This window comes from Tupaia chinensis, unplaced genomic scaffold (assembly GCF_000334495.1).
Source record: "Tupaia chinensis unplaced genomic scaffold, TupChi_1.0 Scaffold000115_1, whole genome shotgun sequence".
Lineage (NCBI taxonomy): Eukaryota > Metazoa > Chordata > Mammalia > Scandentia > Tupaiidae > Tupaia > Tupaia belangeri.
Window position 1 is genome coordinate 576,228 of NW_006159579.1, and position 11,716 is coordinate 587,943.

The following is an 11,716-nucleotide window of genomic DNA, read 5'->3' on the forward strand; positions in this document are numbered from 1 at the left end:
TAAGAATAGCATGGGGCCAGCAGGTGATATGGTGGTTAAAGGTGCTGGATTCCCACATGGCCGACTGCAGTTCGAGTCCTGGACGTAATGGCTTATTTTCTCACTTTCCCTTTCTCTCTCTCTTTGTCTCTGTCTGGTCAAATTTAAAAATAATAACAAATGGAATTAAACAAATAAATAATTGCTTTAAAAATAATAGTAACAACAACAAATAAAATTAAATAAATAATCTTTTTAAGAAAAAAGATAAGGAAGGATATATTTAGAGGCTGGCAAGTGACATGGTGGATAAGGGCACTAGACTCCCACATGACTGACCATGCTTCAAGTCCCAGACCTGATGGCTTTCTTTCTTTTTTTTATTCCTTCTCTCTCTCACTCTCTTGCTCTGTCCCACTCTGGTCAAATTAAAATGAATAAAGTTGAACAAAATAGTTGTTTTAAAAGAAAGAATATATTTATATGTACATGTACATGAAAATAGGTAGATAAAGTAAACACAGCAAAGTGTTGACAATCTTGTTCATGAGACTAATTTTTAATTTTTTTTTAGGTTTTTGTTTTTGTTTTTTGCTATAGGGTGTGTGTGCTCACCGGAAAGACAGAGAGAGACAGAAAGACAGAAGGTGAGAAATCACCTCCCAGGGGGGATGGCCACGCTGTAATCCTTTCTCCTCCATTCTCCTCTCAGGATCTTGGCACACATGCACACGCGCCTGGCGTTGAGTTTAAGCTACCAGGTCCGGGACTCTAACCGGGGTCAGCTATATGGGAGTTCAGTGACATAGCCATTACACCAACTGCTGGTCCCCCTCAATCACTGATTCTATACTCATGTTCCACCCATTCCACTGTGTCACCTCCTAAGCAAACTTAACATTGGACTTGTCCATGATGTATAGACAGTAAACCAAAAATGTACACTCAGATGTTCCCTTCTGGCCAAGCATGGTCCTAAACTTGCACAGCTTAGAGCTGGCACAGGCTACAAAAGTAGGAAGACTGTCCCCATCCTTCCACAAAATACCCACACAAAGAAAGCCTGGAAAACTTCTCACCTGCTCAGAAAGCTTCCTTACTTCCTCTAGAATGGAAGCAACAGGCCGACTCCTCTCCCGGCCACGTGTAAAAGGAACAATGCAGTAGGTACACATATTGTCACAGCCTCGCATGATCGACCTGAGGAAGAAAGTTTTGAAACTTAGTAACGCGAAGAGGGTGTCTTGGTACAACCGAAGAGTCAGGTCACAGCTTTGGCTGTGAATCCTCTATTACCATGCTCACACCAGACAAATCTGAGATATAAGAAGCACTTAAGGGGAAACCAGCACGTGGCATGGTGATTGAGGCACTGGACTCCCACATGGTTGACCTTGGTTTGAGTCTCAGACCTGCTGGCTTGCTTTCTCACTTTCCCTCTCTCTCTCTGGTCAAATTGAAATAAGTGAATGAATAAATACAATTAAATAAATAATTCTTAAAAAAAAAAAAAAAGAGGTACTTAAGACAGACATATTTTTATCTTTAAAAACTGATATCTGGGACCAATCCCATAGCCTAACAGTTAAGGGAGCCAGATTCCAACTGCATAATTCATATCCCAGCCCTGACGGCCTGGAAAACATGGCACATACGTGTGTGTGTGTGTGTGTGTGTGTGTGTGTGTGTGTGACTACACCTCTTTGTCTCTCCTTGACAAGCTCATACACTCTCTGAAAAAATAGAAATAAATATATAAATCGCTCAGCTTCAGGCAATTCTGTTAGCAATGCAAGAAATGAACTAAAATACTCCCCAATTCTTGGGCAGTGACTCACACGAAGGCAGAAGTGGTACTGGGGCTCGTCTGAACCGGCATAACGTCAGCATAGGTCTCATCCAGAGAGAGCAGCACGTTGGCAGCTTGCTGGCCGGACTCAGCAACAGCCAACAGGCGGGGCAGATCTCGATAGGCATCTGGGCCAGCCAAAAGATCCACCACTTTCTCCCTGTTGAGGATCTCCTCCTTCAATCTCTCAGCCATGCAGCCTAGGAGAAAAATAAAACCAGCACTTGGTTCCAAATCCATCCGGTTTCTTGGTTTCTTCTCAGTACACATTACATCTAACATGGATTAGAACTGAGGACACAGAAAACCTTCTAAAAGCTTAGTATTTTCTCTCAGTTTGACCACCATTCCCATGGCACTGGAACATGAGCCTTCCTATGAGAAAACCATGGGAAACTGGTTCCAGAACAATTCAATTCAATGCCCAGAAAACATTAAATCAAAAACCAAAAACATTTCAAGACATGGACCACCTCTCCTTTATTTTTTTTTAAGTGTATTTATTTCTTCCAGATAGAGACAGAAAGAAACAAAGAGACAGCAACCCCAATAGTGTCCTGATGTAACAATCCCTCTCCAACCTCAGCCTGACCTGGATCATGGGCACACATGTGCCCAGAATACTCAAGGGAGGTCTCTGGATGTGAACCGGGAACCTTCTCATGTAGGTCAGCCTTGAAGAACAATTTATTACCACTGCACCTCTGTCCAGCCCATCAACATCTCTTCTTTCAAGTGAAAATTACTGAACATTGAAGCCAGTAGGTGGCATGGTTAGGTGCTAGATTCCCACACGGCTGACCACAGTGCAGTTCGAATCCTGGACCTGGCAGCTTGCTTTCTCTTTCTCTCACTCTCTCATTCACTCTCTGGTGAGCACACATGCCCTATAGCAAAATTTAAAATAATAATAATTAATATAATTTTCACCAAAAATAAAAAAAGAAAATTACTTAGCATTAAGATTAAAAATATAGGGACCAGCAGTTAGCGTAATGGCTATGTCACTGGACTCCCACGAAGTCGACCGCGGTTCGTGTCCCAGACCCGGTGGCTTAAAACTCACGCCGGGCGCGTGTGCGTGCGTGCCCAAGATCCCGAGAGGAGAATGGAGGAGAAGGGATTGCGGCATGACCATCCCCCCTGGGGGGTGATTTCTCGCTTTCTGTCCCTCTGTCTCTCTCTGTCTGTCTGGCGAATGCACGCGCCCTATAGCAAAAACCTCTCAAAAAAAAACATTAAAAATATATTGGTCCAGCAGGTGGCATAGAGATTAAAGCAGCTGGCTCCCACATAGCCAATTGCACAGTTCAAATCCCAGACCGGGTGGCTTAAAAAACACCAGGTGCGGGAACCAGCAGTTAGCGTAATGGCTATGTCACTGGACTCCCACGAAGTCGACCGCGGTGCGTGTCCCAGACCCGGTGGCTTAAAACTCACGCCGGGCGCGTGTGCGTGCGTGCCCAAGATCCCGAGAGGAGAATGGCGGAGAAGGGATTGCGGCATGACCCTCCCCCCTGGGGGGTGATTTCTCGCTTTCTGTCTCTATGTCTCTCTCTGTCTGTCTGGCGAACGCACACGCCCTATAGCAAAAATCTCTCAAAAAAAAAAAGAACTTAAAGTAGTAATTTTGGGGGCTAGCCCATGGTGTGGGTAAAGCAGGTGGACCCCACATGACCAAACACAGAGGTCAAGTCCCAGACCCAGCAACTTGAAAAGCACACCAAGTGCATATGTGTGCATCCGAGCCCAAAATCCCGAGAGGAGAATGGAGGAGAAGGGATTGCGGCATGACCCTCCCCCCTGGGGGGTGATTTCTCGCTTTCTGTCTCTATGTCTCTCTCTGTCTGTCTGGCGAACGCACACGCCCTATAGCAAAAATCTCTCAAAAAAAAAAAAAGAACTTTAAGTAGTTATTTTGGGGGCTAGCCCATGGTGTGGGTAAAGCAGGTGGACCCCACATGACCAAACACAGAGGTCAAGTCCCAGACCCAGCAACTTGAAAAGCACACCAAGTGCATATGTGTGCATGTCAAAAATCCCAAACGGAGGGACAGATATAGAAGGGACTGTAGAGTAACCATCCCCCATGGGGGTATTTTCTCACTTTCTCTCTCTGTGCCCACTCCAGCAAAAACACGTGCATCTTCTGGCAAAATTTTTTTGAAAAGTAGTAATTTTACATATATTTTACCAATTTTTTTTTTTAATTTTTCATGGGATTTCTGAAATTTCTAATAGACACATACCTAGGAGCTTCTATTACGAAGAAACTGGAACAGACCATTTCAGCTAATCCTTCCATCCTCCTGCATCCCTTTTTTTTTTTCCAGAGATTTTTGCTAAAGGGCATGTGTGATCCCTGGAGAGACAGAGACAGAAAGCAAGAAATCACTTCCCAGCATGGATGGTCACACCACTAATCCTTTTCTTCCATTCTCTTCTCAGGATTTTGGACATGCACACACATGTACGCAGCATGAGTTTCAAGTTACGAGGTCTGGGACTCAAACTGCTGTCAGCCATTTCCTTAACCACTACACCACCTGCATCTCTCTTTAAGTGGTTTGTTTGTCTGTTTACTTATTTATTTATTTATTTATTTATTTTTAGTTAGACCAGAGAGAGAAAGTGAAAAAGCAAACCACCAGGTCTAGGACTCAAACTGCAGTTGGCTATGTGGGAGTCTAGTACCTTAACCACTATGCCACTTGCCAGCCCCACTCCTGCATCTTTTAATACATTAATCTGTATAAATAGATTGTGTGGGACCCGCATTAAGAAGAACTGAACTATTCCAGAATAGATACAGTCTTTCCCATGAAGTTAAATATATTAACTAAATTCTAGGACAAAGGGGGTATGGAACATTTTTTTAAGAATTATTTTATTTAACATTCATTCATTCATTCATTTATTTTAATTTGACCAGACAGGGACAAAGTGAAAGAGAGAGAGAAAGTGAGAAAGCAAGCCACCAAGTCTAGAACTCAAACCATGGTCAGCCTTGTGGGAGTCCAGCACCCTTAACCACCATGCCACCTGCAGCCCTGGGAACTTTTTTTTTTTTTAGTATTATTTGGGGATCAGCAGATGGCATTACAATTACACTGCTGGACTCTCATGTAGTTGACCATGGTTTGAGTCCCAGTGGCTTGAAACTCACATCCAGTGCGTGTGTGTGTGCCCCAGATCCTGAGAGGAGAATAGAGGAGAAGGGACTGTGGTGTGGCCATCCCCCGGGTAGTGATTTCTTTCTTTCTGTCTCTCTGTCTCTCTGGCAAGCACACACACCCTACAGCAAAAATCTCTCTTAAAAAATTGTATTTATTTAATTTTATTAGTTTATTTATTTTCATTTTTCCAGAGAGAGGGAAAGGGAACATAAGAAAGCAAGCTGCCAGGTCCAGAACTCAAACTGTAGTTGGCCATGTGGGAGCGAGCCCATTGCCTTAACCACCATGCCACCTGCCAGTCCTAGGAACCTTTTTTTTAAATAATGAATTATTTTATTTAGCTTTCTTTATTTATTTTTATTTGAACAGAGAGGGACAGAAAGAGAAAGTGAGAAATCAAGCCACCAGGTCCAGGACTTAAACCACGGTCGGTCATGTGGGAATCCAGCGCCTTAACCACCATGCCACCTGCCAGTCCCGTGGAACATTTATTTTTGAAATACACTTCTTAGCCATCTAGGTCAGTGCTGTCTGCCAGAATTCTATGGTAAGATGATGGCCTGTACTGAATGGAAATTATCAGATGCACTATCCAAACTGGGAGCCCCTAGTCACATATGGCTTCTAAGCAGCTGAAATGTGGCTAATGTAACTGAAAAAGTAAATTATAAGTTTGACTTTATTTGAATTTAAGTAGCCCCATCTGGCTAGTGGCAACCTTACTAGCCAGTGCGGATCTAGCTTTTCACATGGGTATGCTTTAGGAGTAAAGATAACAGGTGTTGACATTATAAATTCATGCTTTCTATGGCCCACCTGCAATGGCACAGTGGTAGGCCGTCACTGTGTGATGCTGAAGCCACACGGGAGGCCCGGGTCCAACTCCAAGTCAACATGAATACATCGGGCATGCCTGTGCATGTCCATGATCCTCCAATAACTGGCAGGAAGGATGTGTGGAAGGATCACACCACGGCAGGACCAACAAGGATACCTGTGTCTGTTTGCGTCTGTCTCTCCCTCATAATAATGAAATAAATAAAATTTTAAAAATTTTGATCAAAAAATATCTCACACTGCCCTTTCACACTCCAAATTCTATCCTATCCATCTTTTGAGCCACCACAAGGTACTTTGGACTCTGGGAAGGACACATCACTTTCTGGGCACCTATTTCTTCAAGAAACTACGAAAAGCCCTTTAATGAGCTTTACCTCGCTTAGTTCTGTGGCCTCCAACATTACAGATTAGAGCTGCATGGGGTGTATAACAGGTCTTCACACACTAGGAATCCAGCCTCTAAAGGAAATTCTAACATATAAGGCACCTTCAAAAAGTACATGAATAATGTGTGAAATGAAACAATTATGCACAGATTTCAAAATTTCTTTGTACCAATGGGACAGTTGGCATAAAGGCTATGTTGCTGGACTCCCATGAAATCGACTGTGGTTTAAGTCCCGAACCCAGTGGCTTAAACTCACGCTGGAAGCGTGTGTGTGGGTGCCCAAGATCCCAAGAAAAAAATGAAGAAGGGATTGCGACATGGCCATCCCCCCTGGGGAGTGATTTCTCGCTTTCTGTCTCTCTGTCTCTGTCTGTCTTTCTGGCAAGCACACGCACCCTATAGCAAAAACCTCTCCAAAAAAGAAAAAAGAAAAAGTTTTTGTACCAAAATAAACTAGTACGTTAATTCCATTTTTTCCATGATCTTTTTTCTAATTATTTAATTTTATTTGTGTATTCATTTATTTTTATTTGACCACATACACACACACACAAAGAGTGAGAGAGAGAGTGACAGCAAGAGAGAAAGCAAGCCACCAGGTCTGGGACTTGAACCATGTTTGGGATGAGGGAGTGCCCAGCCCCTTAACCTCCACGCCACCTGCTGGTCCCTTCCATGATCTTTTTTCTAACTTTATTTATTATTATTTTTTAATTTGACCAGAGAGAGAGAGAGAAAGTGAAAAAGCAAGCCCCTAGATCTGTGATTTGAACCACGGTTGGCCACGTGGGAATCCAGCGCCTTTAACCACCACGCTACCTTCCACCTATAGAGATTTTTCCTACAGGTGCATATGCTGGCCAGAGACAGAGAGTGTGAGAAAGTGAGAAGCTGCACCCCTGGGGGGATGGTCACACTGCAATCCTTTCTCCTCCATTCTCCTCTCAGGATTTTGGGTATTCATGCACACATGCCCAGCATGAGTTTCAAGCCACTAGGTCCAAGACTCAAACCACAGTCAACATGTGGGAGTACAGCGCCTTAACCACTAAGCCACCTGTTGGCCCCTTCTGTGAACTTTTTGAATGGCTGCATGGTTATGATGGTTACCATGAATGAAGTCCCCTTAAAGCCATAAGTCTCAAAACTGAAAAAATGGGCAAATTACCGGATACCTAGAATCCCAATCCTGAGAGGCACCCGGGAGCGCAGTCGCTTTGTCTTGAGGACTTTAAGTTGATGTAAACGGTTCCAGATGGTCTGCTCGGCCTTCTCCCTACAGATATCAAAAGAGGTAAAACAGATCTGAAAATAAACTATAGAGCACTGTAAGAGAGTAGGATAATGGAAAGAAAATAAAAACCATCTTGCACCCTTTAAATGAACCTATTAGTCTTAGAGAAGGTAAGGGGGGTGTCCAGCGCCACTAGAATGACACCCACCCTGCACATCTGCAGATCGCGATATGCCTTTGAGTCAAATTTACTGTGGCCGACAGGTGGTGTGGTGGTTAAGTGAGCTGGATTCCCACATGGCCAACCACAGTTCGAGTCCCGGACCTGGCAGCGTGCTTTCTCACTTTCTCTCTCTCTCACTCTGTCCCTTCTGGTAAAATTAAAATAAATAAATACATAAAGTTAAATAAAATAATTCTTAGAAAAAAATTACTTCGCAAATCCTTTTCCAACTCTCCTTTCTTGGAGAGTTTGTCTTTTTTCTGAAAGAATTATTTATTTTGTTTAATTCATTATCATTTTTTTTTTTTTTAATTTAACCAGAGAGTATTCATTATCATTTTTTTTTTAATTTAACCAGAGAGAGGGAGAAAGTGGGAAAGCAAGTTGCTGGGTCTGGGACTCATTCAGCAATGTGGGAGTCCATCACCTCAACCACCATGCCACCGACTGGCCCCAAGTTTATCCTCTCTTTAACTGCCATTCCATTCATCTAGACTTTTCTCCATGCTCAGTCATTTCTCCTTTTTATTGCTTCATCTTTTGCCAGATTTTAGAGCTGTTTGTACATCTCTCTCAGTTTCCCCATCAGACTAAGTTCCTTAAGGTCGGGTTCCACAAAGGAAGGGTTTATTTCTGAATCTTCCAAAATACCTATTTCAATGTCATGCAGCAGAGGCCCTCATAATAAAGCCGTTGGGCTAATTGATGGCATGGTCAGCTGTGGAAGCATTAAAGCTAACATGCCTTATACACAGAAACGAAGATGCCACTCATTGTTATTCAGAACGCCTCCCCCTGCCACTGGTTACACCCTAGCCCAGGAGTGACATCATAAACATATGCCATTAGGCGCAAGAAAAACCTCAAGAAAAGGTGGGCGACTTGGCACACTCTCAGCTTCCTCATCCATAAAATGGGTTTGACAGCAGCACAACTGCGTAGGGCTGTAGTGAGAATTCCATTCGTTGGTGCATGCACAGTGCTCACACAGAAACTGATACAGGACAGGCTAAGTGGAAGTCAGTCCACTGTCTCTAGAGGATCCCCACTGCTGGTACTGCTGGTACTGACGTGGAGCCACCAGCTCATCTTCCTAAGGAAGCCAGTGGGCTCCGTTAGCTCTGCCATGATTACGGAAGATAAACTTAACTCCCTAGTGAAAGAACAACCTCCTACCTGATTGAACATGTGACAAGAAGGATCACATCGGCCTGCATGGAAAGAAAGGAAAAAAACAAAAGTTATGATCTTCGAAATTAGCCTTCTAGAATCACTGCTTTATTACTATCATAGTGATAAAAATATACATAACATGAAATTCAGCCTTGTAATCATTTTCAAGTATGGTTCTGTGGCATAAGGACATTAACACTGACATGCAACCATCACCGCCATCTATCTCCAGAATGGTTGCATCTGCCCCACCTAAAACTATTAGACACCAACTTTCTCCCACATTGATGTTCCATACAGCTATTTTTAACTTAACTCCTTACCTAGACGCATCACCATAAGAGTTTCAAAAACAGACAGAACAAAAATGGCAAAACAGTTACATCACTGGACTCCCACGTAGTTGACCATGGTTTGAGTCCCAGGCCCTGTGGCTTGAAACTCATGCTTGGTACATGTGCATGTGTGCTCAAAGGCCCAGTAGGAGAATGAAGGAGAAGGGACCGTGGCATGGTCATCTGCCTGGCAGGTGATTTCTCACTTTCTGTCTCTCTACCTCTCTCTGTCTCTACTGAAAGCACAGGTACCTTATAGCAGAAATCTCTCTCTCAAAAAAAAAAAGTGCACCTCAATCCCATGGTGCATACTTCACTCAAGGGAATCCTCTCTCACTAAGATGTACCCTGTTCCTGAAGCTGCACCTAAAAACTGGCACAGATACAGCCTCGTCCAGGGCCAGGAAACAAGAGGAGCTAGGAAATGTGTTACCTACCTCTTGGAGATTACTGGTCCGCAAGTAGCCACTCTTCTGTAAAATGGACCAAGCTATCTCTGTGTCATTCACATTCATCTGGCAGCCATAGGTCTCCAGGTAGACTGCAAAGAGAAGAGATTCCCTGGTAGGCAGATGACAAGGGTCACAAAAGGTCTCATTTCCAAATGCCCCAGAAACACCTGGGACCACTGGTAATTCCCTAACTACCCTGTTGGGAGGAGAGAAGGACAGGGAGGAGAACATAAATTTTTTTTTCTTTTTTTTTTTTTAATATTTTAACTTTTTAAAAATGTATTTATTTTAATTTAACCAGAGAGGGATAGAGAAAAAGTGAGAAAGTAAGCAGCCAGGTCCGGGATCCGAACTGCAGTCAGTCACGTGGAAGTCCAGTGCCCCTAGCCACCAAGCCATCTGCCGGCCCCCATCAAATTTCTTTTTTTTTTTATATAAATATTTTATTTATTTAATTCCATTTGTTATCATTATTATTTGTCAATGTAACCAGAGAGAGACAGAGACTGAGAGAGAAAGGGGAAGTGAGAAAGCAAGCTGCCAGGCCCAGGACGAACCCCACGGTCGGCCATGTGGGAATCCAGCCCCTTTAACCACTGCACCACCTGCTGGCCCCCATCAAATTTCTTCTTAACCTTCTTTGGCTCACTTTCTTTATCCAAAAACTTAAAAATGTCACTACTTATGTGTACTGGCCTCAGTGCCAGCCATGTGGGCTCAGAGACAAACTATACATGGTTCTTGTCCTCAGAGAGCTTCTAGTTTACTAAAGTGACTCGCTTTCTGTCTCTCTGACTCCATCACCCCAATGAGTGCACACACCCTATGGCAAAAATCACGCTCCAAAGAAAATTTTTTTTAATTTGAAACAACCTAATGTCCAACCATAGGGGAATAATTTTTAAAAATCATGATACTAGGGCCACCAAGTGGCGTGGTGGTTAAAGGCGCTGGATACCCACAGGGCCAACTGTAGTTCGAGTACCAGACCTAGTGGCTTGCTTTCTCACTTTCCCTTTCTCTCTCTCTCTGTCTCTGTATGGTCAAATCTGGTCAAATTAAAATAATAATGAATTATTTTAATGAAATTAAACAAATAATCTTCTTTAAAAATCATGAGACAGCACAATGTGTATCTTGTGCCAATTTTCTAAAAATTATTGGGACCAGCAGGGCCGGCAGGTGGCATGGTGGTTAAGGGTGCTGAACTCCTATATGATCAACCATGGTTCAAGTCCCAGACCTGGAGGCTTGCTTTCTCATTTCCCCCTCTCTCTCACTCTGTCCCTCTCTATCAAATTTAAATAAATAAGTAAGTAAGTAAATAAATAAATAAATAATTCTTTTTAAAAAAATGATTAGGACCAGCACATGGTGTAATGGTTACATCACTGGACTCCCCCATAGCCGACCACGGTTTGAGTCCCAGACCTAGCGGCTTAAAACTCATGCCAGGGCCATGTGTGCATGCCCAAGATCATAAGAGGAGAATGGAAGAGAAGGGACTGTGGCATGGTCATACCCTCTGGGGGGGCGATTTCTCGCTTTCTGTCTCTCTCTCTGTCTCTTCAGCAAGCGCACATGCACTGTAGTAAAAATCTCTCTTAAAAAAAATTTTTACAGGGACCAGCAGTTGGTGTAATGGCTATGTTGCTGGACTCCCATGTAGTCAACTGCGGTTCGAGTATCGGACCCCATGGCTTAAACTCACACTGGTCACATGTGCATGCATGCCCAATAATCCTGAGAAAAGAATGGAAGAGAAAGGGGGGTGGCCATGCCCAATAGCATGGGGGTGATTTCTTGCTTTCTGTCTCTCTGTCTTTCTGGTGGGCGCCCGTGCCCAATAGCAGAAACCTCTCCAAAACAAAAACAATTTACAAAAACTACAGTGTTTGGGAGAATGCTAAATAAAAACAGCAAGATACAAATAACTTGCACCATATGATTACAACCAAATCATTAAGAATTATGACGGGAAATGTGTTTTCTTTTTTTTTTGAAGAGGCTTTTTTTTTGCTATAGGGCGCATGTGCTCACCAGAAAGACAGAGAGAGAGACAGAAAG

At 43.3% G+C, this 11,716-nt stretch overlaps 1 protein-coding gene across 1 annotated transcript in view; it reads right to left on the minus strand.

Annotated features, from left to right (window-relative positions):
* The window catches only part of CDK5RAP1 (CDK5RAP1 mitochondrial tRNA methylthiotransferase), a gene marked incomplete in the record, with an annotated part of 35,534 nt that overhangs the window by 22,565 nt on the left and 1,253 nt on the right, over positions 1–11,716 (minus strand). The window contains 5 exon segments of the mRNA XM_006144007.3: positions 1,059–1,179; positions 1,818–2,028; positions 7,408–7,508; positions 8,866–8,900; positions 9,635–9,738. Coding sequence (XP_006144069.2) covers positions 1,059–1,179; positions 1,818–2,028; positions 7,408–7,508; positions 8,866–8,900; positions 9,635–9,738 — 572 coding nt within the window.